At 46.3% G+C, this 26,459-nt stretch overlaps 1 protein-coding gene across 1 annotated transcript in view; it reads left to right on the plus strand.

Annotated features, from left to right (window-relative positions):
• Nucleotides 1-297: 297 nt before the first annotated feature.
• Nucleotides 298-26,459, plus strand: part of ING5 (inhibitor of growth family member 5) — a 674,090-nt gene continuing 647,928 nt past the window's right edge. Inside the window, exon 1 of the mRNA XM_069213625.1 lies at nucleotides 298-507. Within this exon, the coding sequence (XP_069069726.1) occupies nucleotides 471-507 (37 nt within the window). The 5' untranslated portion in view covers nucleotides 298-470. The remainder of the gene's footprint in view (nucleotides 508-26,459) is intronic.

Here is a 26,459-nt window from a genome sequence, read left to right on the forward strand (position 1 = left end):
CACTTTTATTAAATTAAATGAGAATGGTTGCGGGTTTTTTCCAGTGGAGCACTATTTGTAAGGACAGACTGGCATGCCTGGTGTAGCTTCAATGCACTAGTTGCACGCCTTAATGGGCTGCACTGCACAAATTCTGTCAGAAGCCCGTTTTATTGGAAATCTTATCCACTACCAAGATGGCCATTCCATTACGTGACTAAGTAGTGGATCATAGCAGCATTTCCCATAGTATTATGGCTGCCCACACGCTATCGGCGCGCTTGAAGTCTTTCTTTAGTGTCCACGTCAAAGGTGACCAACAGTTCACAGGGTCACTCCACCCTTCCCAATAGATGTAGACTGCGTGGCTAGCAATGAAGTCATTGCTCTACATGACGTCACTGCCTGTACCTACCAACCGGTGGCCGGCAGCTCATTAATATGAAAAGGTGTCTTGACAGCAGAGGAAGCGAAAGGGCGCGGTACACGACATGGCGACAGCTATGTACCTGGAACACTACCTGGACAGTAAGTGCCCTAGATACGGCGGCGGGTACGGTGTTTACGTGAGGGGATGTCAAGGGGCGGCCAGCCAGAGCACAGAAACGTCACTATTTATAGGCATGGCACGACTCGTGTTAAGCAAGCTGCATAGTGGTTGAGTTATCCTAGCTCCGCAGTTACCGTGTTTATCATGCGGACTAGTTTTTACAATGCGTCATTACTGTTAGGCTCTGGATTTCCTCATGTGGATATGCGCATGCGTTTTACGTATTTCGTCATAGTGCGAACGCCATGCGGGGCTACGTGTCATTTACGTTACCGTGTGAGCGTGGCAGTGGGGAGGGTATGCTGTTCATCAACTAGCAATAGTTTTTTTTCTAGCAACCAACAACATTTTATTGAAGTTAAAGTATTTCAGAATTAGGAACACAAATTACACACATTTTTTGTTATTTCTGGTGTGTTGGTAAAAATACTTCAATACTATTAAAATAAATTATTCACCTATGTGATGCAGTTTCCGCACATTTTTGTCTATGCACTGTATAGGTTTATTAGTAAAACTGAATGCCTGCAAATGTAATCGTAATTTCAATTGAAGATGTGTTGTCAGTAATGGCAGTGTGCTATCACACCACAAATCGCACCAAAGTCTGCGCCTCTCCACACCACTGCATTCTACTCTGCACCACTCCATTCCACTGCACTGTGCGCCACTCCACTCTACGCCACTTCAAGCTACGCCTCTCTCTCTCTACCCTGCACCACTCTACTCAGTGGTAATGCACCCTTTACCATTCCACACCACTGCAATCTACACCACTCCAGTCTAGGCCACACTCCTCTATTATGCACATCTCCACTCTACCCCACTGTACTCTATGACACTCTGCAACGCTGCACACTATGCCAGTACACTCCGTGAGTGTCAATACAATTTACTCTGTAACACTCAATTCTATGCACCTGTACTCTACGCCAATTCACTGTACCTCACTCTAATCTACTTTGTCCCACTGTACTCTATGCCACTGCATTCTACACCATTTTATGCATTACACTCTATGCCACTCTACACAACTGCACTCTACCCTACCCCAATCCACTCCATGCCACTTCACTCTACTCAGTAATAGTCTACTCTATGCTTTCTGCACCACTCCACACTGTTACAGTACTCTACTTTACTCTTAACCACTGCACTCTATGCCAGTGCACTCTCCACGACTGTACTCTGTCACTGCACTCAACACCACTGCATTATACTCTGCATCACTGTACTCTGCTCTCTACTCCACTCTTTCCCAATGCACTCTGACACTCTACTCTGCAGCACTGCACTCTCTGCCACTGAACTCTACTTCATGCTGCTCTACGCTACTCCACTCTATATGACTGCACTCAATGCCACTGCACTGTAAGGCACTCTACTGTACTCTGCACCACTCTATACTACTCTACACCCCTCTGTGCCACTGTACTCGATGCCCCTCAACTCTACTCTGCGCCATTGCCCTCTGCATCACTCAACTCTGTGCCAATCCTCTCTGCACCACTCTGTCACTGCACTTTGTGCCATTCCGCTCTCTGCCACTCCACTTTGTACCACTCATCTTCACCACTGCATTCTACTGTGCACCACCCTAATCTGTGCCTTTGCATCCTATGACACTGCATTGCATGCCGCTGAACTCTGTGCTACTGCTCTCAATGCCACTACACCCTACACTATACTCTGCAACACTCTACGCCAATGCACTCTACACCAGTCCTCTCTGCTCTGTGCCACCTCAATGTTTGCCACTCTGCGCGACTCCACACTATGCCATTCCATGGCACTCTCTGCCACACCACTCTACAACACTTTGCTCCGCTCTTTGCCATTCCACTCTATGCCACTCTCCTCTACACCACTGAATTTTAGCCATTCTGAACAGCAGCCATGCTGTTGTACAACATGGCTAAAACACATTGGCAAAGCCAATAGTTCTAGCACAGTGGAGACTGTTGGGTTTGCCAGTGCTTGTCTGCACTGAAGTCTTCTCTTTACCTCAGAATAAAACTATTTTCTTTGATGTTTCGAAGGATTTGTATGCAATTGTTGTGAAAAGAAATGTGAGGTAACCTGAATATTGAGCAGCACAAAGCAATTGGTGTGTTGCAATTTCGCCTAAGCAATCCACCAGGGGAATAAAAGTAGGGGAAGTGATTGTAATGGACTAATTTGGCTTCCACCAAGATACATTACAGCAACTTATGGACACCAATATTTATGACTAGGTGGAAAATCAGAAATCAAGCCAGTACATCAAGAACTGCTAAGTCTACTTCTAAAACGTTTTTGGGGACAAACTACTAAATGAAGGATACCAGCATTTCAAGGAGAAGGACCCCAAGACCTCTGCTATCTGTTTTCTTCCAAAAAAGTCATACCAAAGATATATTGCCTAGCTATTGAAGTAGTATATCAAGTATCCACTTGGAATGAGAGTGGGTTTCATAAAATAGGGAATTTCATATTGCTAGTCTAGTAGTAACACTGTCACCACTCATTAGAGGTTTGAAGACTCTATTAAGACTACTTGAATATATTCAGTGCAGAGCCGCTTGCTGTTTGCTAACTATCATTGTGAACTGTTATAAACAATTATTGAACATAATAAGAGGGTGAAGGCAATAGCACAACTATCCTATATGAGATTTGCCAGTTATTTTGCTCGTTCCAATATGTTGTTAACATCAACAGATTTTTTTTATTGCTCATTTTAAGTACTTTTTTTACCAGGCAGTGGTGTTCCATCAGAAAGAATGTACTGTTGTGGGAGCGAGGTTTGTTCCTTTTTGGACAGTAAAGTTTCCTGCATGGTGACAATTTTGGACCCCTGACCTGAGTACCCCAGCAGATGAATATCTGGCTCCCAGTAATGACTTTTTTGTCATAGCAGACACAGAATATTTGTGCGCTTCATGACCTAGGCCTGTCTTATTGTAATGCAGTCTTTTTGGACCACAAAGGTGACCGAGTGCTACTTTTGTGTATGGTAGAGGGCTTCTGCCCATACCAGGAGATAAGTACACCAGCACAGTGGTGTAGCATACCCGCTTTATGTTTCATAGTGATCAGTTGTGTGAACAGTGCTTTTTACCTGTATCGCAGCCGTGATGGCTGCTGGCGCATTCATGTAAATTTCAGTGGCTGGGCACTAAACTCACCCTTGGCGGCAATAGATTGTATCTAATTGGACAGCATGTGATACTTAAGTGTGCATGCTCAGTTGGGTGTGCCTGCATATGGCACAGATCATGGAGGTTTGTGGGACCATTTTGGAAGGGCCTGAAGAGGATTGCAACCTCAAGATAGGAGATGTATATTGCTGACATTCCTGAGGGCTACAATGGAAGCAGACACTGAAGGAAGAGAAGCAGCACATCCTCTGTGCAAATCAAGGGTCTCTTTGATTCCAGAAAGAAGTACCAGTCATTGGGGCCTGGCCTCATTGTTCTGGAAATGGTGGGACTGATGAGGCTGGCACAGTGGACAGGGAATTTTGATGGGGAAGAAAGCTTAGGCCTTTGAAACTTTGAGGCCTATTTCTGTGGAGACTGACGGTCGTGTGCAATCCCTGGTTACTCCTTTGGCCTGTGTTGTGGGTCAGTCAGAACTGGAGTCCCTCCTGCTGTGGAAGACTGTTCATTTGACAAAGGGCAGCTCAGAGGACAAAGCACTTCAAAGGAGCTGACACCCACAAACAGAATTTTAAAGGATCAGACACTAAATCATATTTGAGTCTGGAGTTTGACAGTAAAGGTGGGAGAATGAGAGCTGCAAGTTGTTCAGCAGTACTATAATAATACACAAAGGGAGAGTATAAGGGAGTAGGAGAAGACACCCTTCGTACTCGACTCCCCAAACACAATACTAAGTCACAAACGAGAGTACGGGGTTTTTTGAAATTACAAGTGGGTTGAAAGTGTGCTAATTGCATCACTATACCAATCCTAAAACTCAACTAAAGATAAAACGAGGGGTGGTTTAAGGTCTGTGGAGGGGGATTTCCTTTACGGACTAGGTGGTCTCACACACTATATAGTGTCATGCTTCATCATATGACCACCTAGCCCCACCCAGGTAGGACAATACCACCTGAGCGGACTCAACCTCGCTGTTAAAGGAACAGGAGGGAGTGCGTAAATTAGTTTGATTTCTGGAAAGTAGGGATCCAGCTATGCTATGGGAATAAAAACACCTACTCAGATACCAGGGTGAGTTTTAATAAAAGGTTCTGTGTGGTGTGAATAAAAGAAATGGGAGACCAGTGTGAGAACAATGACTCACAAGGTCACCTATCTAGCCGACATGTTGCTGCCCTTGTGATTGAGCTATGGAGGGTCTCTGGGCATTCATCAGGGCGTTGGATCCCTGTTGCAGATGCTTATGGCGCGCTGCATTTTAAATCGCAGTAGGAAAAAACATGGGAACGGAAGGAAGGGCCTACCTTAGCCAAGGGGATACCTGGGGAGGACCCTAACAATAAAGGCTACTAGCCTCTGGTATCCTGGAGAGGGAGCGTCCCCTTATAGTCAGACTTGCATCAAAGGTGGGCCTATACCGACCTCTCTATAGGGCATATGATGAAGCATGACACTATATAGTGTGTGAGACCTTAAACCACCCCTCGTTTTATCTTTAGTTGAGTTTTAGGATTGGTATAGTGACGCAATTAGCACACTTTCAACCCACTTGTAATTTCAAAAAACCCCGTACTCTCGTTTGTGACTTAGTTCAGCAGTACTATTCATCAGGGAACAGAAGATCACCAAGATTTCCAGCTGCTGGAACGAGGACTAGAAACCAAGGTCTGCTAGTCTAATTGTCTGGGGAGAGGCCCTATGAGATGCGGAGAGCACCTGGAGGGAGCGAGGCCCAGCCAAAATAATGGGGAGTGGATCAGTTGTGCAGAGTTTGAAATGCCCAGTCAGGTCACAACTGCAGCAAGAGTGCGGCCTGCCCGTCTGATTTTGCCAAAGTCGGCAACATCTGTCCTCGATAGCCCCCCCCCCACCCCATGCTGTCACTAGGAAGGAGACCACCAAGCAGTATAGGCCATCGCCCGTGTGAGTGCCAAAGGCAGTGACCCCCCCCCACCTCCGTGTGATCAGGAGGAGGCCACCTTAAAGTGCGGGCCATCACTAGTGTGTGCACCAAAGTCTGTGCCCCGCTAGTAACCAAAAAAGGGGTTACTGTGAAGTGCGAGCTGTAGCCTGTGTTTGCACTAAGGTGGATGTGTCACCAAGAAGGGTACCACTGTGAAGACAAGGCTGTCACCTGTGTGCAGGTGGAGGTCAGTGCCCCCTGACTCATATGACCAGTAGGGGGCCACAGTGAGTCAGGGCCATTGCTATGGTTTGTCTTACTGAGGAAGCATGAAGGAAGCTGCAGGAGCCAAATGAGGACATCCAGCACCGACTGGGGAAGCAGACGTGCCATTGGGAAAGATCTCAAGAGGTAGCAGACAATAAGTGTTTGGAAACCAGAGCTTACAAAGGAACACCCCAGTCCGCCCATGATTGGTGGTTGCCATCGGTTTGTGTAAGACTGTTCCAGGCCGTTGAGCCTGCCGGAGACTTGCACAAATGCACAACCTACATGCTGCTAGCATTGCCTCTTACGTTGAGACATAAGCTTTATGTGTAGGGACTCGGATGGGATGCATCTTTGAGTGGCCTCCAGTATAGAATTGGGAATGACAGATCCTACTAGACAGGACAGAGGGACTCTTGGATTCTGCCCGGGATGGCACTGGCATACTGATCTTAAGAGGCTGTGGGTATTCAGTGTGTTGATTCTGTGCTCTTTTTAATCATATTAAAATACTTCTTTTTACATAAAAGCAAGTATTTGGCTGGACAATCCTCTTTTTGCAGTTACTGTGTATGCTTTCAGTCTTAAGCCTATGCATGCCTTACACCTTCCCCTCGAAGAGCCTTGGACTTCTTGACCCACTCTGCCACTGAGAGTCAAGTGCTAAGCGGGCTAGTAGTCGGCCTCAGTTACTCAGGACCCACCGTAGGTCAGTCCATCAAGAATAAAATGCCTCAACCCTCATGGTTTAGTCCAGTAACTCTTGATTGTCCCATAATCCTCTTAAAGGAGTTCTGACAGCTCCTGTCTATTCCAGTATCTTGATATGAGAGCAAAAATGCCTGGGAAGGAATCTCCATATTTCCATCACATGGCAAGATTGTGTTGTTGGGGATCTTATGCTATGTTAGCAAGATTTATAAACAGTATGGCTACCCCAGAAGAGGCTTCCCAATGCCACAGAGTTTGGCTGCAGTGAGTCCTCTAAGATGTCCGCCTGCTTAAGAAACATGGAGTTTCAAGCAATTGCAGGGTGTTCGAATGCTTGGATGCCAAATTGCTGGCAGAACAACCACCCTGTCTGACTCGTTTAATCCTATTAACTTGTGCTAACTGGAAATTAGATACATTTTAGGGCCCTAGATGGAGCATAGGCGCTGGATAAAATTCCTCAGATAAAGTGACCTTATATTCACAGTAGGCTAAGCAGTGAGCTTTGAGTTGAATGCGTTTGACCACCGGCAACTAGTGCAGATCTCTCAGGTATGGTGTGGTAGAATGGTACTTCAGGATGTGTCTGAGCAGTCCTGTGGCCCAATTTTGGATAATTTGGAGTCTCTTAAGGAGGCAAGCTTAATGCCCAGGTTCTGGACATTTCCATAGTCTAAGCGAGATATTATAATTGTATGGACTATGGTTATTTTGTGCTTGAGTTGAAAGGGCCCAGAGTATCTTCTTTAGACATCTTAAAAGGCCCAAATATTCAGTACACAGCTTTTATTTGATTATCAAAATTGAGTTGGCTGTCCATCCACACACCTAGATTCTTCACAGTGGGTTTAAAGGCAGGTACTGGGCCTAAGGTGTCAGGCCACAGGGTATAGGACTCAACAGGTTTGGGTGATTTCCCATCATCATAATACCAGTTTAAGGTCCTTCCAGTTAGCCACTTTGGTCAGACACTCTCTTAGTTTAGGTGAGTTGCTCTCTGAAAGAGGAATTACGGTTATGACCAGTTGTGTGTCGTCAGTGTGAGAAATCAGTCAGGCCAAATGATTCAACGGTGTTCGTTTGAGGGCGAACATATATGTTGAAGAGTGTAAGGCTTAATGATGAGCCCTGTGGAAAAGACATGACAGTAGACATAAAAGGTTTAAGTGCAAACTGAAAGGAACAATAGTCTACACAAGATCTAAAATACTGAAAGGCCTTATTGCATAGCCCACACCCCAGTAGGCTAGTAAAAAGGATGTTGTTTGACACATTGTGAAAGAGGCACTTAAAGCAAGTAAAATATGTGCTGCAGCACCCCCTTATAGCCAAAGTAACTCACCATAGTTCTATTGATGCTTTTGAATGGGACAGAAGATGAACCTAAGAGTTTTTGCCCGTTTTGATTGAAAAGTAAATCACTGTGACACCATCATTAGAAAATCATAAGGACTGGATTGTTTTACTTGTTTTTGATCTATGTGTATTTAATATCAAGGTCCTTAGTTTTTTAACCAGCAGCAGCTCATACATGTTTACAATTTCGAGAAATATCATCAAACAAAAATAAAATATTCTGAAAGGATAGATTCTTAGAGAAAGATGAAATTGTGATGAGGATCATATATATATATATATATATATATATATATATATATATATATATATATATATATATAAAAACCAAGTGGTGGTCGCCACTAGGTAGTTTTAGTTAGGACCTAGTTTCGTTATGAAAAGCATTTTTTGTACTTGTTTGTAAAGTTTTGGGGTGATCTGTTTGGGAGAGCTGAGAAAAAGGGGAGAAAAAGGGGAGGGGATCCCCCAAAACACATAGAAAAAATTGAACGGCGATAGCGCTGAAACCACAGGATAGAATTACACCAAATGTGGCAGAAAGGTAGGCCCTGGTCCAGAAAGCAACTTTTTTTGTTTTGGTGTAAATCCGTTCAGTAGTTTTAGAGAAATTAAAGAAAGTCAAAATTTGAATATCTAGGGATGCGAAGGGTTCGGGACCCCTCCCGATATCATGCTGAGATCTGGTTGGCTACCAACACTTCAACAAGGAAGCCGGTGAAGTGTTGGCAGCCACCTTGGGACTCGGCTGAAGCCGAGTCCTAGAAAAAAAAATACAGAAGGGTCTAGAGTAAGAACACCCTGACCCCTTGGCTTTGGTGCTGGGGTCCCAAATGGACCAATCCCCCTTCCCGCCCCAGGGCTAAAAAGCATTTTTTTTAAACATTCTTTACTGCAAATTCGTGAAGGGGGTCGCAAATCTGTGTTAAACATAATAATTTAGAAAATATAAGCACAGGCTAAATACGCCCCTGGAATCCCCCCCCCCCCCCACCACCCATCCCGGGGACCACCAACCCCTAGGGAAAAATGCTTTTCTACTCTGGGGGAGGCCCAGTGGCCTTCCCCACTTCCCCGGGGCTATAATGAAATATGAGCCCCGGGGACTGCCACCTCCCCAGAGCCATATTAGAAATAATTACAGGGGGTCTGTTTCGGACCCCCTTAGCCCTGGGGATCACCACCTCCCCGGGGCTTTTTCAAAGTTGGGGGGGCACACGGCCCCCCTCGAGGAGCCACTGATGGCCCTGGGGACCACCACGGCCAGCTCCTGCTATGTTCTGGGGTGCCCACCCTCGGGACGTAGCTATTTGCTGCGGCTTGGCTGCATCTTTGAAGCTGCAGCCAAGTCACAGCAAACACTCTGGTTTTTGACAGCGGGACCTGTCAAGCAGGTCCCGGACCTTTCATCTCTGTTCCCTGCATGCAGATCTGTGTGCAGTGAACAGACATAAAAAGTTTGCTTCACAACCACGAAGCTGCTCCTTAATGCAGCTCTGTTGTTGCTGAAGCAATGGGATCGCGGGGGAAGTCTTGAGGCTTTCCTCACAGTAACAGGTAGCCTGTAAAGGGCTAAAATAAATGGCATAAAAAAACGACTTGCCCAGTGTGAAGGTCATAGACCTTCACACTGAGTGTTGAGGGTTCGAGTCCAGCGGGACACGTTTCTGATTTTATTTTTTTAAAACGTAAACATTTTTTTTTACTGCAAATCTTTAAGGCTCATACTAAAAGGTAATCTTACTCTTTTTAAATTACAAATACATTTTTTTTTTCTAGAAATATATAATTCTTTGTATGTCATATATCAAAGGCTAAAAACTTTCACTCTTTTTCTCTCTCTTCTGTCTCTCTCTCTCTCTCTCGCTATCTTTTAATCTTTCTCCCACTCACACACCCACTCAGATACTTACCCACCCACTCGGACACTCACGCATCCCCTCAGACTTTCACACGCCCACTCACAGACCCACTGACACCCTCATTCACCCACTCACAGACCCACGCACACTCTGATGCACCACTAAAACACTGATTTATGAACTCTCACACCCAGACAATCTGACAGCCACTCTCAACCCCAGATAACCCTCTTGTACATATTCTTACATCCCAGAGAGGCTGCAGCCCACTCCTGCCGCACATGGCAAAGGGCTGTACATAGCATGGGTTTGGTTGGTTGGGGGCTTGGCCTCAGGGTCTGGCTGCAGGCCAGGTCTTGCGGGCAACCTCCCCTGTGCATGGGGGGAGGCTGTGCACAGTGCAAGGTTGGGTGCATTAGTGGGTTGGCCTCTGTGGCCAACTGCCGCCATGCCTGGTCCATAGTAATGAAAATTACTATACATTAAAAAACATAGAAATTCATTGAAAAAAACAAAGGTTACAGGGATGTTATAGTTAGGAAATAGAATTAAAAGAAAACAGAGAAATTCACATAAAATACCAAAGGCTACAGGGACATTGTAGTTAGGCTCACATGCCAAAAGATCAAAAGAAATGATTTGTTGCTGGATGAACCTAATAATTCTAAAAGATTTGTGTGAATTATTTGATTTATAATTATAGATAATACTCAAAATAACTGGCTTTGTGTAATATTTGGATGCTTTGAAGCTAAATACTGGAATTAAGAAGGGGGATTTTCGGGGGGCGTGGCCAAGGCGTCAAGATGGCGGTCGCACTTTAATAGTGCTCCGGACCCCTCCGTCATCCGCCTAAAATAAACAGGCCATCCAGCCCCATCGCACTATGAACGACCCCTGGGGGTCCCGCAGTTTCCCCCCCCCCACACCGGCGGCGGGGTTTCCAATCCTTCTTGGCCTCGATTTTGAGCGATCTGGTCAGAAACAGCACGGGCCAAGATGGTGGCCGGAGAGTGAGGCCAGAAGACGGGGAGCCCGAGGCGAGCAAGCGGTATCGGCTCGCGGTGCTTGGATGCCTGACGAATGACCCCGCCACTGAGAGGAGAGCTCTGGGAATCGGGACACGGCGCGCGGAGCCGGCCCTGAAGGGCCCTGGCCAAAGACCTACGGCCGCGCTGCCTGCCGTCACGCCTCCCTCCCCCTCCCTCCCGTGGACATCGCTCTGCTGCCGGCAGAAATTGAGGGAACGACCCGGGGTAGAAACTCCCCCCCCCCCGCTAACCTTGGGCTGGTACTGAAATGAGGAAACGCCTCAGCAGCAAGAAAATCCGCAATCGGGCTGTGAGGCAGCGCCCAGTGAAGGTGCGGTCCCCGGGCCAGGATCGTGGTTGGGACCCTGTGGCAACGCAAAGGTAATAAACTAAGGTGGAACACAAAAGGAGCCTAACGAACCGGTTTAATTCTGCAAAACCTTGAGGGGTGGGCCGCGGCTGGGGACTGAAGAAAGCAGGAATACTACGGGGTACACAGGAAGCAGCGCAAAACCGGGCCTCCTCCAGAGCACACGGTTTCCTCTCTCCCCCCCTTACCAAAAGTAATTAAAGAGCAGAAAACCCACCAAGAAAGAGTGATGAAGTCATCGCGATGAACTATCTCAAAGAGAGATTACGCAACAAGAGGAAGGTCAGAAATATGCCATAAACGCCCGCTGCGGCCCCGCGGTTCCCCCCTACGAGATGCCACTAAATGGAAGGTTGAACCTGGACACTAGCACACCACAACTCTGAACCTGAAAAAACTGCGGAACCTCCATACGACAGGACAACCTCAACAAAACACACGACAAACTGAACACGGCGGCCCAAGTAAGCTCAAGACCAACAGCGAACGCCATGGGTAAAGACAAATCTGCCAAACAGGCAACAGCACAAACTCGTATGGACCAATTCACCACAGGGGCGACGGGCCCTCGGTCGGAGGACCCAAATTCGGGCGGAGTGGGTGAACAGCGGACAACATATGGCGACTTGGTGGCAATCCTTCAGGCGATCCAGGCCTCCCAGGTGGCGGTAGAGTCCAAAATTGGAGAAGTTAGGGTTGATGTCGCCCTGGTCCGACAAGACCTGCGCAATGCCACGGCTCGAATCACGGAAGCTGAATCCAGGATCTCCACAACAGAGGACGAATTAGCTGCACTCAAAACCCAAGTCTCGTTGTTAACTTAGCGCACATCAGAACTGCATAAGAGAGCAGAAGATGCCGAAAACAGATCGAGACGCAATAACCTTCGCCTGGTGGGGCTCCCCGAAACCACCGCAGAATCATCCTTGGCCGCCGGCCTGGAGGAATGGATCAAAACCTGGGTACCCGTGGACCATATCACACCATGGTTTATGTTTGAAAGGGCCCATAGATCGCTGCGGGCTAGGCCTCCGCCTGGATCCCCGCCCCGACCGGTAATAATCCGCCTCTTTAATTTCAAAGACAGAGACAGGGTGTTGCAAGAGGCACACTCCCAAGGAGACCTTCTCTACGAGGGAACCAAAGTCCTCCTTTTCCCAGACTACACATACGAGGTCCAACAACAACGCCGGTCATTTATCGAAGTAAAACAAAAACTAAGATCTATGGATATCCAATACCGCCTCCTATTCCCAGCGAGACTTCGGGTGATCTATAAAAATAAGACACACGTCTTTGAACAGCCAGACATAGCCTGGACGTGGTTGACAGAGGAGATCCCGCTGAACACAGACAAACCGGGACGAAGACCAACACTCAAAACAATACCAACCCACTCAAAGGGGGGACCGCCCGGTCGCCACAGACGCACTCGTTCACAGCGAGGGAAAGACAGACAAAAATCTCACTCGAGCTCCCCTGCCGGGGCTCACCGACCGGGATTGAGGAAATCACGGTCTCCGAAGACTTTGTTAAAACCCCCGAAAACCAAAGTCCACGGAATGACATCCAGACACCAAAAGACACACCTGAGGACACTGATCTATCCCGCAGTCCGACCTTATGAAGCCACAGGCCAAGAACCCCCCAAAGGGGGGAACTGTAACTAAATTACAACTGAAGTTGAACTAATGGATGAAAGCAAGACTGAGCTTGAACAACCTAAACATCTACTACTTATTCGCTATGCAGTCTTCGATGATCCGATACAATGGAGGGGTCCACCGCCATTCATACCACAACCCACCAGTTGAAAGCCACCTCACAAGTTACGGAAGTGAGGTGTCACATATTTATGGGTGACAGATGCTTCTGGGGGGAAGTATGGGGAGGGGAGGGAGTTGGGGGGGCAAAAGGGTTCAGGCCTAGTTCTCAAGGCCATTGTTCAATCGGTTCTATTATTGCAATGTTCATGTTCTAATTTGTTAACTCACACACAGGGCAAGGGATTTAAAAACATTACCAACACAACTGGGGCGCCAAACAAGTTTGAGATACAGAGGAAACATAACGTAATCCCCTCACAAACACAAATCTCCTTAATCCAAAACGAGGTCAGCCACGGTGACAAGCTACCCAAAACCACCCATCCACCATGAACCAGACACAAATTATTTCATGGAATGTCAATGGTCTCCTTGATAAAATTAAACACACCGCAGTATTCTCGTATATACAAAGATATCGACCAGAAATACTTATGCTGCAGGAGACACACTTGCTGGGGGATAGCTGTCCATTCCTGGCCTGTCGCAGGTTTGACAGAGTATATCACGCAGGGTTCACACGTGGATCACAAGGAGTAGCTTTAATACTACGCCGCACATTCCCCATGACACACATCCAGATAAGAAGAGATAAAGAAGGTCGATACATAGCCCTCACCGGCAAAATCGAGGGAGCCACAATTAATTTAATCAGTGTCTACGCTCCCCCGCCCCTGGTCAACAAAATGCTTCAAACACTCACCACACTTCTCTCTGACTTACCCCCGGGACGTACTATACTAGGTGGGGACTTCAACGCAACTCCAAATCCAACCCTTGACGTAACCGGACCAATTTCAACATATAGGACTACACTAGCGACAGAAATTAACGGCTGGCTCTCAACGACAGGGCTATGTGACGCCTGGAGAATATGGCATCCTAGAAAGCGACAATTCACTCACACCTCGGCAGCCCATGGTTCCCAATCTCGAATAGACCTGATACTCCTCCCAAACACAGAATGCGTAGCCCTTACACATGTTGAAATTCTGACGAGGGGAATCTCAGATCACGCTCCACTCCGGCTCACTCTGGGACAACCCCAGGCCCAGCCTCGCCCGATATGGCGACTAAACTCGTGGTACCTCCAAGACAAACAATACAGGGAACAAATACAACAAGCACTTTGTAGGAAAGTACCATCTTGCCTGGCATGTTACCCCCATATTTCACTGTATATATGTTGTTTTAGTTGTATGTGTCACTGGGACCCTGCCAGCCAGGGCCCCAGTGCTCATAAGTGTGCCCTGTATGTGTTACCTGTGTTATGACTAACTGTCTCACTGAGGCTCTGCTATCCAGAACCTCAGTGGTTATGCTCTCTCATTTTCTTTCCAAATTGTCACTAACAGGCTAGTGACCAATTTCACCAATTCACACTGGCATACTGGAACACCCTTAGAATTCCCTAGTATATGGTACTGAGGTACCCAGGGTATTGGGGTTCCAGGAGACCCCTATGGGCTGCAGCATTTCTTTTGCCACCCATAGGGAGATCTGACAATTCTTACACAGGCCTGCCAGTGCAGCCTGAGTGAAATAACGTACACGTTATTTCACAGCCATTTACCACTGCACTTAAGTAACTTATAAGTCACCTATATGTCTAACCTTTACCTGGTAAAGGTTGGGTGCTAAGTTACTTAGTGTGTGGGCACCCTGGCACTAGCCAAGGTGCTCCCACATTGTTCAGGGCAAATTCCCCGGACTTTGTGAGTGCGGGGATCCATTACACGCGTGCACTATACATATGTCATGACATATGTATGCGTCACAATGGTAACTCCGAACATGGCCATGTAACATGTCTAAGATCATGGAATTGTCACCCTGGGGAGACAATTCCATGATCCCCCGAGTCTCTAGCTCAGACCGGGGTACTGCCAAACTACCTTTCCCGGGGTTTCACTACAGCTGCTGCTGCTGCCAACCCCTCAGACAGGTTTCTGCCCTCCTGGGGTCCAGCCAGGCTTGGCCCAGGAAAGCAGAACAAATGACTACCTCAGAGAGAGGGTGTTACACCCTCTCCCTTTGGAAAAAGGTGTTAGGGCTGGGGAGGAGTAGCCTCCCCCAGCCTCTGGTAATGCTTTGATGGGCACAGATGGTGCCCATCTCTGCATAAGCCAGTCTGCACTGGTTCAGGGATCCCTCAGCCCTGCTCTGGCGCGAAACTGGACAAAGGAAAGGGGAGTGACCACTTCCCTGACCTGCACCTCCCCTGGGAGGTGCCCAGAGCTCCTCCAGTGTGCTCCAGACCTCTGCCATCTTGGAAACAGAGGTGCTGCTGGCACACTGGACTGCTCTGAGTGGCCAGTGCCAGCAGGTGACGTCAGAGACTCCTTCTGATAGGCTCCTTCAGGTGTTGCTAGCCTATCCTCTCTCCTAGGTAGCCAAACATCCTTTTTCTGGCTATTTAGGGTCTCTGCTTTGGGGAATTCTTTAGGTAACGAATGCAAGAGCTCATCAGAGTTCCTCTGCATCTCTCTCTTCACCTTCTGCCAAGGAATCGACTGCTGACCGCGCTGGAAGCCTGCAAAACTGCAACAAAGTAGCAAAGCCGACTACTGCGACCTTGTAACGCTGATCCTGCGCGCTTCTCGACTGTTTTCCTAGTGGTGCATGCTGTGGGGGTAGTCTGCCTCCTCTCTGCACTAGAAGCTCCTAAGAAATCTCCCGTGGGTCGACAGAATCTTCCCCCTACAACCGCAGGCACCAAAGAACTGCATCACCGGTCCTCTGGGTCTCCTCTCAGCACGACGAGCGAGGTCCCTTGAACTCAGCAACTCTGTCCAAGTGACTCCCACAGTCCAGTGACTCTTCAGTCCAAGTTTGGTGGAGGTAAGTCCTTGCCTCCCCACGCTAGACTGCATTGTTGGGAACCGCGTGTTTTGCAGCTACTCCGGCTCCTGTGCACTCTTCCAGGATTTCCTTTGTGCACAGCCAAGCCTGGGTCCCCGGCACTCTAACCTGTAGTGCACGACCTCCTGAGTTGTCCTCCGGCGCGTGGGACCCTCTTTTGTGACTTCTGGTGAGCTCCGGTTCACTCCACTTCGTAGTGCCTGTTCCGGCACTTCTGCGGGTGCTGCTTGCTTCTGAGTGGGCTCCTTGTCTTGCTGGACGCCCCCTCTGTCCCCTCACGCAATTGGCGACATCCTGGTCCCTCCTGGGGGCAGCAGCAGCATCCAAAAACCCTAACCGCAACCCTTGCAGCTAGCAAGGCTTGTTTGCGGTCTTTCTGCACGGAAACACCTCTGCACGACTCTTCACGACGTGGGACATCCATCCTCCAAAGGGGAAGTTTCTAGCCCTTGTCGTTTTTGCAGAATCCACAGCTTCTACCATCCGGTGGCAGCTTCTTTGCACCCACAGCTGGCATTTCCTGGGCATCTGCCTACTCCCGACTTGATCGTGACTTTTAGACTTGGTCCCCTTGTTCCACAGGTACTCTTGTCAGGAAATCCATTGTTGTTGCATTGCTGGTGTTGGTCTTCCTTGCAGAATTCCCCTATCACGACTTCTGTGCTCTTTGGGGAACTTAGGTGCACTTTGCACCCACTTTTCAGGGTCTTGGGGTGGGCTATTTTTCTAACCCTCACTGTTTTCTTACAGTCCCAGCGACCCTCTACAAGGTCACATAGGTTTGGGGTCCATTCGTGGTTCGCATTCCACTTCTAGAGTATATGGTTTGTGTTGCCCCTAACCCAATGTGCCCCCATTGCATTCTATTGTGACTATACATTGTTTGCACTGTTTACTATTGCTATTACTGCATATTTTGGTATTGTGTACATATATATTGCGTATATTTGCTATCCTCATACTGAGGGTACTCACTGAGATACTTTTGCCATATTGTCATAAAAATAAAGTACCTTTATTTTTAGTATATCTGTGTATTGTGTTTTCTTATGATATTGTGCATATGACACTAGTGGTGCTGTAGGAGCTTCACTCGTCTCCTAGTTCAGCCTAAGCTGCTCTGCTAAGCTACCTTTTCTATCAGCCTATGCTGCTAGACACCCGTCTACACTAATAAGGGATACCTAGGCCTGGTGCAAGGTGTAAGTACCCCTTGATACCCACTACAAGCCAGTCCAGCCTCCTACACACTAACAGAATATTTTCACATTAATGATAAATCAGTGTCCAAACCAAGCACCCTATGGGCAGCGGGTAAAGCAGTACTGCGAGGGGTAGCAAAACACCTGATACGCAATCAAGAACGTGCCAGAACCCAACAAATTACACAATTAGAACTCCGGACGATTGCCCTTGAAAATCAAAACGTAACAAGCCCAAACGAAAAGCTTAGGAGACAACTCTTTTTGATCCGAGAAGAAATCCGAGACCACTCCCTAGAAACGGCAAAATACATATGGAGGGCAAGCACCGGGAAACTGTACGGGTGGGGAGATAAAACCGGAAAAATGTTATACTCACTAATTTCCAACCAACATGCCTCCAGAATTGTCCCCGAAGTCTATGATAAAGGAAACGCCCTGGTCACAGGACATGCAGAAATTGTAAATGCCTTCGCTACATACTACACCACTTTATATCAAACATCCACACAAGTAGACCTACGACGAGCCTGCCAAACACTAAAAGGGATCCCCCTCCCACAGCTCCCCAGGGTGGAGGTACAATCATTGGAAGAACCCATTGAGTTAGAGGAGATCGGTGGAGCAATTTCTACTCTAGGCACGGGCAAAACGCCAGGCCCTGATGGGTTCCCCTCGGAATACTACAAAATACATAAAGAAGATCTAACCCCACACCTGCTGCGCCTCTACACGGAAGTCAGCGAAACAGGATCCTTCCCTCAAGAACTAGACACTGCCACGATCGTGGTACTTCCCAAAACCCAACCCCCTTCACCTCATTGCACAGACTATAGGCCAATATCACTAATAAATACAGAGGTTAAAATCTTTACATCCATCCTAGCCATTCGTCTCAAGAGGGTCCATCCGCAATTAATACACCTAGACCAACGTGGGTTCATGGCAACCCGTAGTACACGGCACTGCATCTGCAGATTACATGTGACCTTATCAGAAAGACACAGATTACCCTGAAACATTGCACTCCTGCTCATTGACTTCGAAAAAGCATTTGATTCGGTCGACTGGGGCTTCCTTCTCCTGGTGCTCAAACGCGCAGGGTTCGGAGCGCAATTCTGTCGATGGGTCCAAGCACTGTACACTAATCCTACAGCTCGGATGCTAGTCAATGGGATATTGTCCCCTGCATTTGATATCCGCAGGGGCATGCGACAGGGATGCCCCCTGTCCCCCCTCTTATTTACCCTGGCCATCGATCCTTTGGCCCAGATGATCAGGACCGACACAATCTATCGCGGGTGGAAATGGGGCCCCTCCCACGAGGATAGAATAGCACTGTACGCAGACGATGTCTTGCTATACATGCAAGAGCCCAGCATAACCGGCCCAAGAAGTCTCAACCTCCTACGACAATATGAACAAATATCAGGACTCAAGATGAACTCTGCCAAATCGGTTCTAGTCCCGCTGACAGTTTCACGGGATTGCTTTGATTGGCAGAGCACAATACCCCTGTGTAGGCTCAGCTTCAAATATTTGGGTATCTGGGTGTCCCTTCTGCCTGAGATGACATGGGCCAAAAACCTATGTCCCTTACTAACACGAATTAAAACAGACTTCCAGAAATGGCAAACCCTGCCACTAAACGTGATGGGTCGAGTGGCATTATATAAAATGATGATCCTACCAAGGCTCCTATACATATTTCAGAATTTTCCCTTCCCTATCCCCCACTCCTGGTTTCAGAACCTCGAAGGCTTCACAGGGAAATTTCTTTGGCGAGGAGCCAGACATAGAGTGGCAATGCACCACTGTCAAAAGGATGTTTTCGATGGGGGCCTAGGAGCAACAAATCCCTACCTGTACTACCTGGCCACCCAACTAATCGTGATCCACGATTGGTTTAATGGAGGATGCGATGACCCGGCCTACAAAACAGAACTGACAATCCTAGGCTTCCCCGGTGTTCTTGATATGCTCTACGGATCGCCGCTCCCCAGGGATATGGAAGACATAACTAAGGCAATCTTCCTGGCTTGGCGAGCAGCTCTGAGGTACACCAACTGGAACACCATTATCACCCTCCAAACCCCGTTGTGGAGGGGGAAGTGGCTGACCGCCCCAGCTGCGCTAAAGGGATTTACAGAATGGGACCGACTAGGTATCTCAATGGTGGGGGACGTATGGAGGGGGAGAACCATGAAAACATTTCAGGAGCTCCAGACAGAATTTCAACTAAACACAACACAATTCTTCAGATACCCCCAACTACGACATGCACTAAAAACACACTTACCCACCACGGGCCATATGCCAGAATTTAACCCGCTTGAAGCCAAGTTGCTCATGGGAAACCTGGGGGGGAAAGGCATCTCGCAAATATACAAGACACTAATTAACAACACTCCGGACAAACTAGTCCCAATTAGGGCCAAGTGGGAAACCTGGGTGGGAACCCTGGAGGAAGCGGAGTGGAGAGAGGCTCTAATGGCACCCAAGACACTGGCGATGTCCACTAGATTCCGAGTAATACAATTTTACTACCTGTATGAAGCATACCTGACACCATCCAGACTTCACAAAATAGGAGCCCGCCCCTCTTCCAAGTGCCCAAGATGCACGTGCGACCCAGCAGATTTCTTCCACATGGTATGGACCTGCCCAACAATACAAAAATACTGGGATGGGGTATTTCGGGAGCTGGAAAGAACACTGGGACAAGAACTACACAAATCTGCAAAATTAACTTTATTAGGGATAATGGAGGAGATGGAGGGAACAAGTGCAAAACGTGCCCTAGTAGCCACAGCATTACTAGTAGCCAAAAGAGACATCGCAACAGCATGGAGCCTCCCCGGGGGGCCATCGCTCCAAAAATGGAAGAGAGGGGTAGACTGGTGTGCCAATCAGGAGAAGATAGTCTTCGAATCCAGGGGGTGCCCACAAAAATTTCGAAAAAGATATGGGGACGATGGTTGGAACTATTGACATAAACCAAACTGATCACCGGGGAAAAACAAATCACTGAAAATATTGTATTGACACATGATTATAAGAAGGCTCAAAAGGAGGGAAAGGCTGCTACAATAATTGTTAACCTCTCTAACAACCAAATGCTATCTATTACTACGAAGACAGAAATGGAAATTTTGTTAGATGTTTGTCTCCCTTGCCCTGTACCCTCCCCCCCCCCCCCCCCCCCCTCTTTGTTTGGTTTCTTTTGTTTTCCCTTCCTTTTGAAAAATAATAAAAATTGTTTAAAAAAAAAAAAAGAAAGGGGATTTTCTCTACTTGACATATATCCTTCTTGTATATGATCGAAGCTAGGGTAATTGAGAACTGCGTTCGGTCCTCTATGTGCATTGCACTCAACTTGTCCATGTCACTTGTTATATTAATATATTAGAAACACTTTCATTTGTGGTTGAGCAATTGTAATGGTTAGCACTATTAGGTTTATGGTTTTTTAAACTTTTGACATTTTCCAATTCCTGATAATGGTATAATAAATGTAGCAGCTCACTATTAAGGAGGATCAGATACATATGCGCAAGGAATCGGGGTTCGAGTCGGTGGGCCAGAGCAAAGGAATCTTTTGAATTATGTTCTTATTAATGTTTTCTTCTTCGAGTTTTCATGACCCGCACTGCATATCTTTTTTTTCAGTGGTTTCTAAATACAGAACAATATGGATGTTTAGCTCTAAAATGTATATTCAGAACTGCCTTTCACCTGATAGTGGTAAAAATATGTTGTAGCCTGTAAAAAGGAATCCCATTGTAAGATGGTCAGACTTCACAGGCACCATCAAGATTTTGTGAGGTCCGACTTTCCGCTTCCAGGTCACAACATGAATGATATTTTTTTGTGCCACTTTTTTCTTGTCTAATTACGCGAGGAATGCTAAGTATAAAGAGTCAGATAAAATGGTGCCAGAAATTATCTATGTGGTTCCATATGAGCATGGGTTATTTGTTGCTTTTAGGAAAACTTTGCGGTAAGAAAACCGAGAAGCTTTATAATAAGCTAACATGACTATTAACAGCTAAAGCACAAAAAGACCTCTGAGATTTTTTTATATTTACAATGTACTGATACAAATCTCCTATTTAGTTTTTTATCAGTGACCTTGTCATCTACTTTTGTTAGTTGGTCTGATTTGTAAATTTTGTATTTCTGAAAGTGTTTGTTTTAAATGTGGTGAGTCACTTCACTACCATTGAAAATATCCCTAAAATATATTTTCTTTAATAGTTAATTAAGAAGATTTAAAAAGATGACTATTTTTGTTTATACCTTCCTATGTATTTTTTCTAAGCGGTCAAGATGCTAATTGTTTTGTGTCCTGAGCGAGACTAGCTTGATTCCACAATTGACAACTAAAAACAAATCGTAGGTGACTTACTATCTAATAGATTAATGGAATGTCATTAACAGACATGAATAATAGATTTGTTATAATACAACAATTATGTAACCTATACAGAAACAATATATTTGATATAAACATTTAGCTGCCGATTCTTTACTTGAGAATCCTCCTCAGGCGTGAGCCTAGATCCGGAAATCTTTTCACATATCATGTTTGCGCATCGGTAGAGGGTGTTGGGCAACTCCGTATCAATGATGACCCCCTCAGAAGTGATGTCAGCGGAGTCAGTATAACCCCTTCCTGAAGTCAGTTGCTTCTTTTCTGTGTTTGCAACGCGGATCCAGTAATGGTTGGTTAGGTCGTTTTCAGCCTACTTTGATGTTTTGGTCAACGGAACGGTGTGCTTTTACTGTCCATGTCTTCAGGCTTTAAGCCAAGTAGGTCCTGTGGATGACAAACTGCTACAGACCCCTACTCTGTTTGTATATGGTGCCTAGGAGACCACCACAAATCTGATGATTGCGACTCCAGTCGGCATCTCTGGACAAAGGCTCTGCAGGAACGCCATATGAAGCTTCTAGCAGTGTGGATGTCGGCGCCGACCCTGTCTTCATGTTGACCACAGTCTCCTTCTCGTACCAAAGCCAATTTGGGGTCCAGTCAAGGAGTCATTCTCGTAGACGTCCTTCTCCATTGATGTCATGAGGTAAGTCACGATGTAAGCAGGCAAAGTTGCGAACGTTTAACCGATTTACCCATGTTCGGCCTCTCACCATTCCTTGGCTGATCAGTCGAGGCATGAGTTTGCCCCACGTTTCCCTCCCTTTCCTGGGGCGGTGGGCTTGCCCTTGGCTTCAGTTAGGCCTCTGGCTTCAGCTGATGAAGCCGTTACGGTGCTGGTGCACAGCTCTACGGGGTTCACACCTTCGGCGCGGGTATCCAATCAGCTGACGTCGAGGATTCACCTTCTCAGCACCACTCGAAGTTGGGTACGGCACCAATCCTGTCAGTTATCCATGTTTGCCCTCTACATTATGGAGTGAACCCTCATGTTTGTACTTATGAGGGACATGGTGAAAAGGCTGTGGATATACGACACGTTTCACATGTGGAGCATGTTGCACGGCCTCTCATAGAGGACAGCTTTATAGCTGACCTAACTGGCTAGTGGTTTGGATTCTTCCCCAGCCTCAGGCCTCCTTTCACCCTCTGGCCTTGCTACCGAGGTGAGTTCCTCTCTAGCTGACAAGATAAGGGGTGCTATGTTTTTGCATTTGATACTTCCTTTAGTGGAATTGCCCTTGGATTCTCTCATTGAGATTCTCCATCAAGTACAAGCAGGAGTTGAGCCCGTGCTTCCTTACAGTGAAGCCCTACATGATTTTTTGTTGGGGGCTTAGGCTTAACCTGATACTGGGGTCCCTGTTGATCAGGTTATATCTCATAGGCATTGACCAGCCCTGGGTGATCCGGCTTGTAGTTTGGTGGTACTGGCTGCTTTAGCCTCCCATGATATTGAGGCTCTACTACGTGTCCCATCTGATATAGATTCCAGGAGCCTGTATGTTTGTGAAAGGCACATTCTTTTCTCCATGAGTTCTGCCTTCTTTCTATGAATAAGTCTTGCGTGCTGGGATGGTTTTCATATTCATTATGGGACTCATTGGCAAGCATCTTGCCTATGCTTCCAGTTGATATCCGGTAGACTCTTGCCCTTATTATTCAAGATGGCCAACAGGCAGCTAAACTAATCATTCTCTATGGGAAGGTAATACTACTTACTCTGTGGGTCAGGCCATAGCCTCTTCAGTGGTACTACGTCGCCATGCGTGGGTACGCACCTCTGGATTTTCTGAGGCAGTTCAAACCACATTAATTGACATGCCTTTGATGGTGTCTGTTTATTCTGTGCACAGGCTGACCGCACTTTAAGGTGTTTTTGTGACAGTAGGGTGGCACAGCAAATTAGCTTGGTTCCTCTCTAAACATTGGTCTAGTTAATACCTCCTGTACTAGCAGATGAGCCATGCTTTGGCAGTGTCGTGAGACTTTTTCTGTTCTTTGTCTGTTACATCAAATGGTGGCACCCAGTGGGTGTCCCTGCTTTCAGCAGGTGTTATTTTTCACTAAATTGTTAAGTATAATGTATTGAGATATTATCCTAGAACCCTATGCACAAGGTTTCATGCCTGATGTTTCAAGGTTACTTTTATTATTAATCTTTATTATGTGGTGTGAAAATTGGTTATATGAACTCTGCGACAGGATCTGCGAAATAGCATAGACACTGTCAGAAGTGGAAGGCCGGATATCAGGGCTGGTAAACACACTACGAGAGCTCACCTCTGAAGTAGCTCGCCTCAACAAGACATCTAAAACTCTTAATGACCAAGTGGAGAATGCCGAAAACATAGCCCCTTTGCATCAATCTCCAGTTTATCAGGTTCCAGGAGGGAGGCGAGGACTCGTCACCAGAAACATTCTTAGAGCAGTAGATCCAGTCCTGGTTGGATTCTGCTCACCTATACCTCTGCTTTTTAACTGAGAGAGCCCAAAGGTCACGAGCACAGAAGCCTCAACCTGGAACCAAATTATTGAACTATGATAGCCAAATTATGAAATACAGAGACAGGCATGCCATCCTGAGGTGGGCGAGGATGAAGGGTCAATTTTGGCATCAATATGGACCCTTCATGATTTTCTCAGATTACATCTGTCATGTCCAATCACAAAGGAAATCTTGTGATCAAGTTAAACAGAAACTCTGGAACATAAACCTTCAGTATATGAACAGTTGCTGGTGCTTCGTGCATCCAAGTCACACTCATTTGACACTCTGTAGGAGTCAGGGACATGTCTTCCAGTACAGCGACCTCTTGCACCAAATCAAATTCCATGATGGCAATTGACCAGTCCCTCAAAACCAAGGAGATGGCCACTGGAGAAGCCTTGCAAGGCGATCCAGGCAGTGACAGTAGTCCTCACATGACACCAAGCCTCCATGGAGTAAAGACAGGGGCCATGTTTTTGGGGCCCTCTATTCGGCCATTAAGATGCAACACTGCATCAAAAGCGTCCATCTGGCTCTTGCTCGCTTTCAATCTCTAGGTCGGCCCACGGCATTCATGCTTATTGATTTTGAGAAAAGATTTGACACTCTGAACTGGTCGTTCTTGAAAGAAGTGGTACTTAAAATAGATTCCTGCATGCAATATTGGGCATAAACTTGGGTCCTGTACGAGGCCCAGGTGAAAATCTGTGGGGCAATATCCCCCAAATTTCCCATTCGATGGGTTAGCAGTCTAAGATGCCTCCAGACCCCCCCCCCCCCCCAACCTGTTTGCATTACCCATTGAGTCCCTGACAAACTGGGTGTGCTACAATGCTCATGTATGGGACTTTGTCTGAGAAGTGGCAGAAGACTGGGTCACCCTCTATGCGGACGATATCCTCCTGTTCTTATCTCAACCTGCTGTAACGGGGCCTTGGTTGATCTGCATCCTAAATACCTTAAGCTTGTCCTCTGGATTATCTGTTAACTAGGACAATTCCCTCCTGGTCCCTCTATGGGTAACCAACAAAAGAAGACCTTGATTCCAGGGATCCCCATATGCTGCCTCAGCTTTCTATCCCTGGGAATGCACATGTCCTAGGGACTGGACCTTGCCTGGAGCCTGATTCTCTGCCCCCTCACTTCATAGGGCCTGTGAGGATATTGCATTGTATTGTATTGTATTGTATTGTATTGTATTGTAATAGTATTTATATAGCGCTTACTACCCCTGACGAGGCGTCCAAGCACTTTTCGGCGAGTAACACACTACTCCGGCACCCAACAAGAATTAGTGATGATTAGTATCGGGAAATATGAGTACAGTTGTAGTATTATGAGTTAATTTGAGCAGCGGATATAAGAGTTTGTTAGTTAGATTGACTGGAGTAATGGAGGGGTGTAGGAGGAAAGAAATCCAGAAGTTTGTATATGGGAGTATATCCCTCGTTTACTAATCCCAAAGGTTTGGGATGAATAAAGGGGGGTGGAGGAGGGAAGAGTCTGTGGAAGGGTTAGGGAGATCATAGTAGCAGGGTGAGATAAATGAGGGCGAATTTAGTAGGGTTGTTTGGGAGGTCATGGTAGTATAGTGAGGTTTGGTGAGTTAGATGTGGAAGCAGAGGGAAGAGCTTAGGCAGAGTTATTTAGGAGATGAAAGTAGTAGAATGGATTTGGGATGAGTCAGAGTGCGAATGGAGGATAGATTGATAGAGACATGACATATGATGATGGGTAGATAAGTGTGATAAGATGAGAGCGGGGATTCATAGATATCTAGTATAACAACCCAACCAGGAGCCATGTAATGACCCACGAACATGCCAAGCACAGAACATACACATACATTTATATATATATATATATATATATATATATATATATATATATATATATATATAAATAAATGTATTTCCGAATTTTCTCACCCAGTAGGACAGAATAAAATAAAAAATAAAAAATATATATATATATATGTATACACACACACACATATGTACATACAATACATAATTAGAACCATGGTAAATATACTTAAACACGTTTAAAGAGTGTGTGTATTTTATTGCTATGACATAGTAGCGATACATATTTTCTAAAGAACTATACATAACTAGAAATATGCACATAATCAGGAAAAAATATTTATCAACATAGGCATTTGCAGTCCATAGTTGTTTGAATATGGTGGTTATGAAGGAAAGAGCCAACTCTTGAGTAGTTTTCTGAAGACAAGAAAGTTATCTGTGGCTCTTATAGTTGGGGGTAATGAATTCCATAGTTTGGCTGCTTGAACAGAGAAGAATGCACCACATATATAGGGTGGAAATAAAATTAACCCATGCACCTTCTTGGACAGCATATTCCAGAGTCAGAAGTGATTTTGCTTTGCCTATTAACTAACAGAAGTGTCTAGAGTTAACCCAATTAAGCATCTCAGACAAACTTGTCTGCTAGTAATTATGTTT

Source organism: Pleurodeles waltl, chromosome 11 (assembly GCF_031143425.1).
Source record: "Pleurodeles waltl isolate 20211129_DDA chromosome 11, aPleWal1.hap1.20221129, whole genome shotgun sequence".
Classification (NCBI taxonomy): Eukaryota; Metazoa; Chordata; class Amphibia; order Caudata; family Salamandridae; genus Pleurodeles; species Pleurodeles waltl.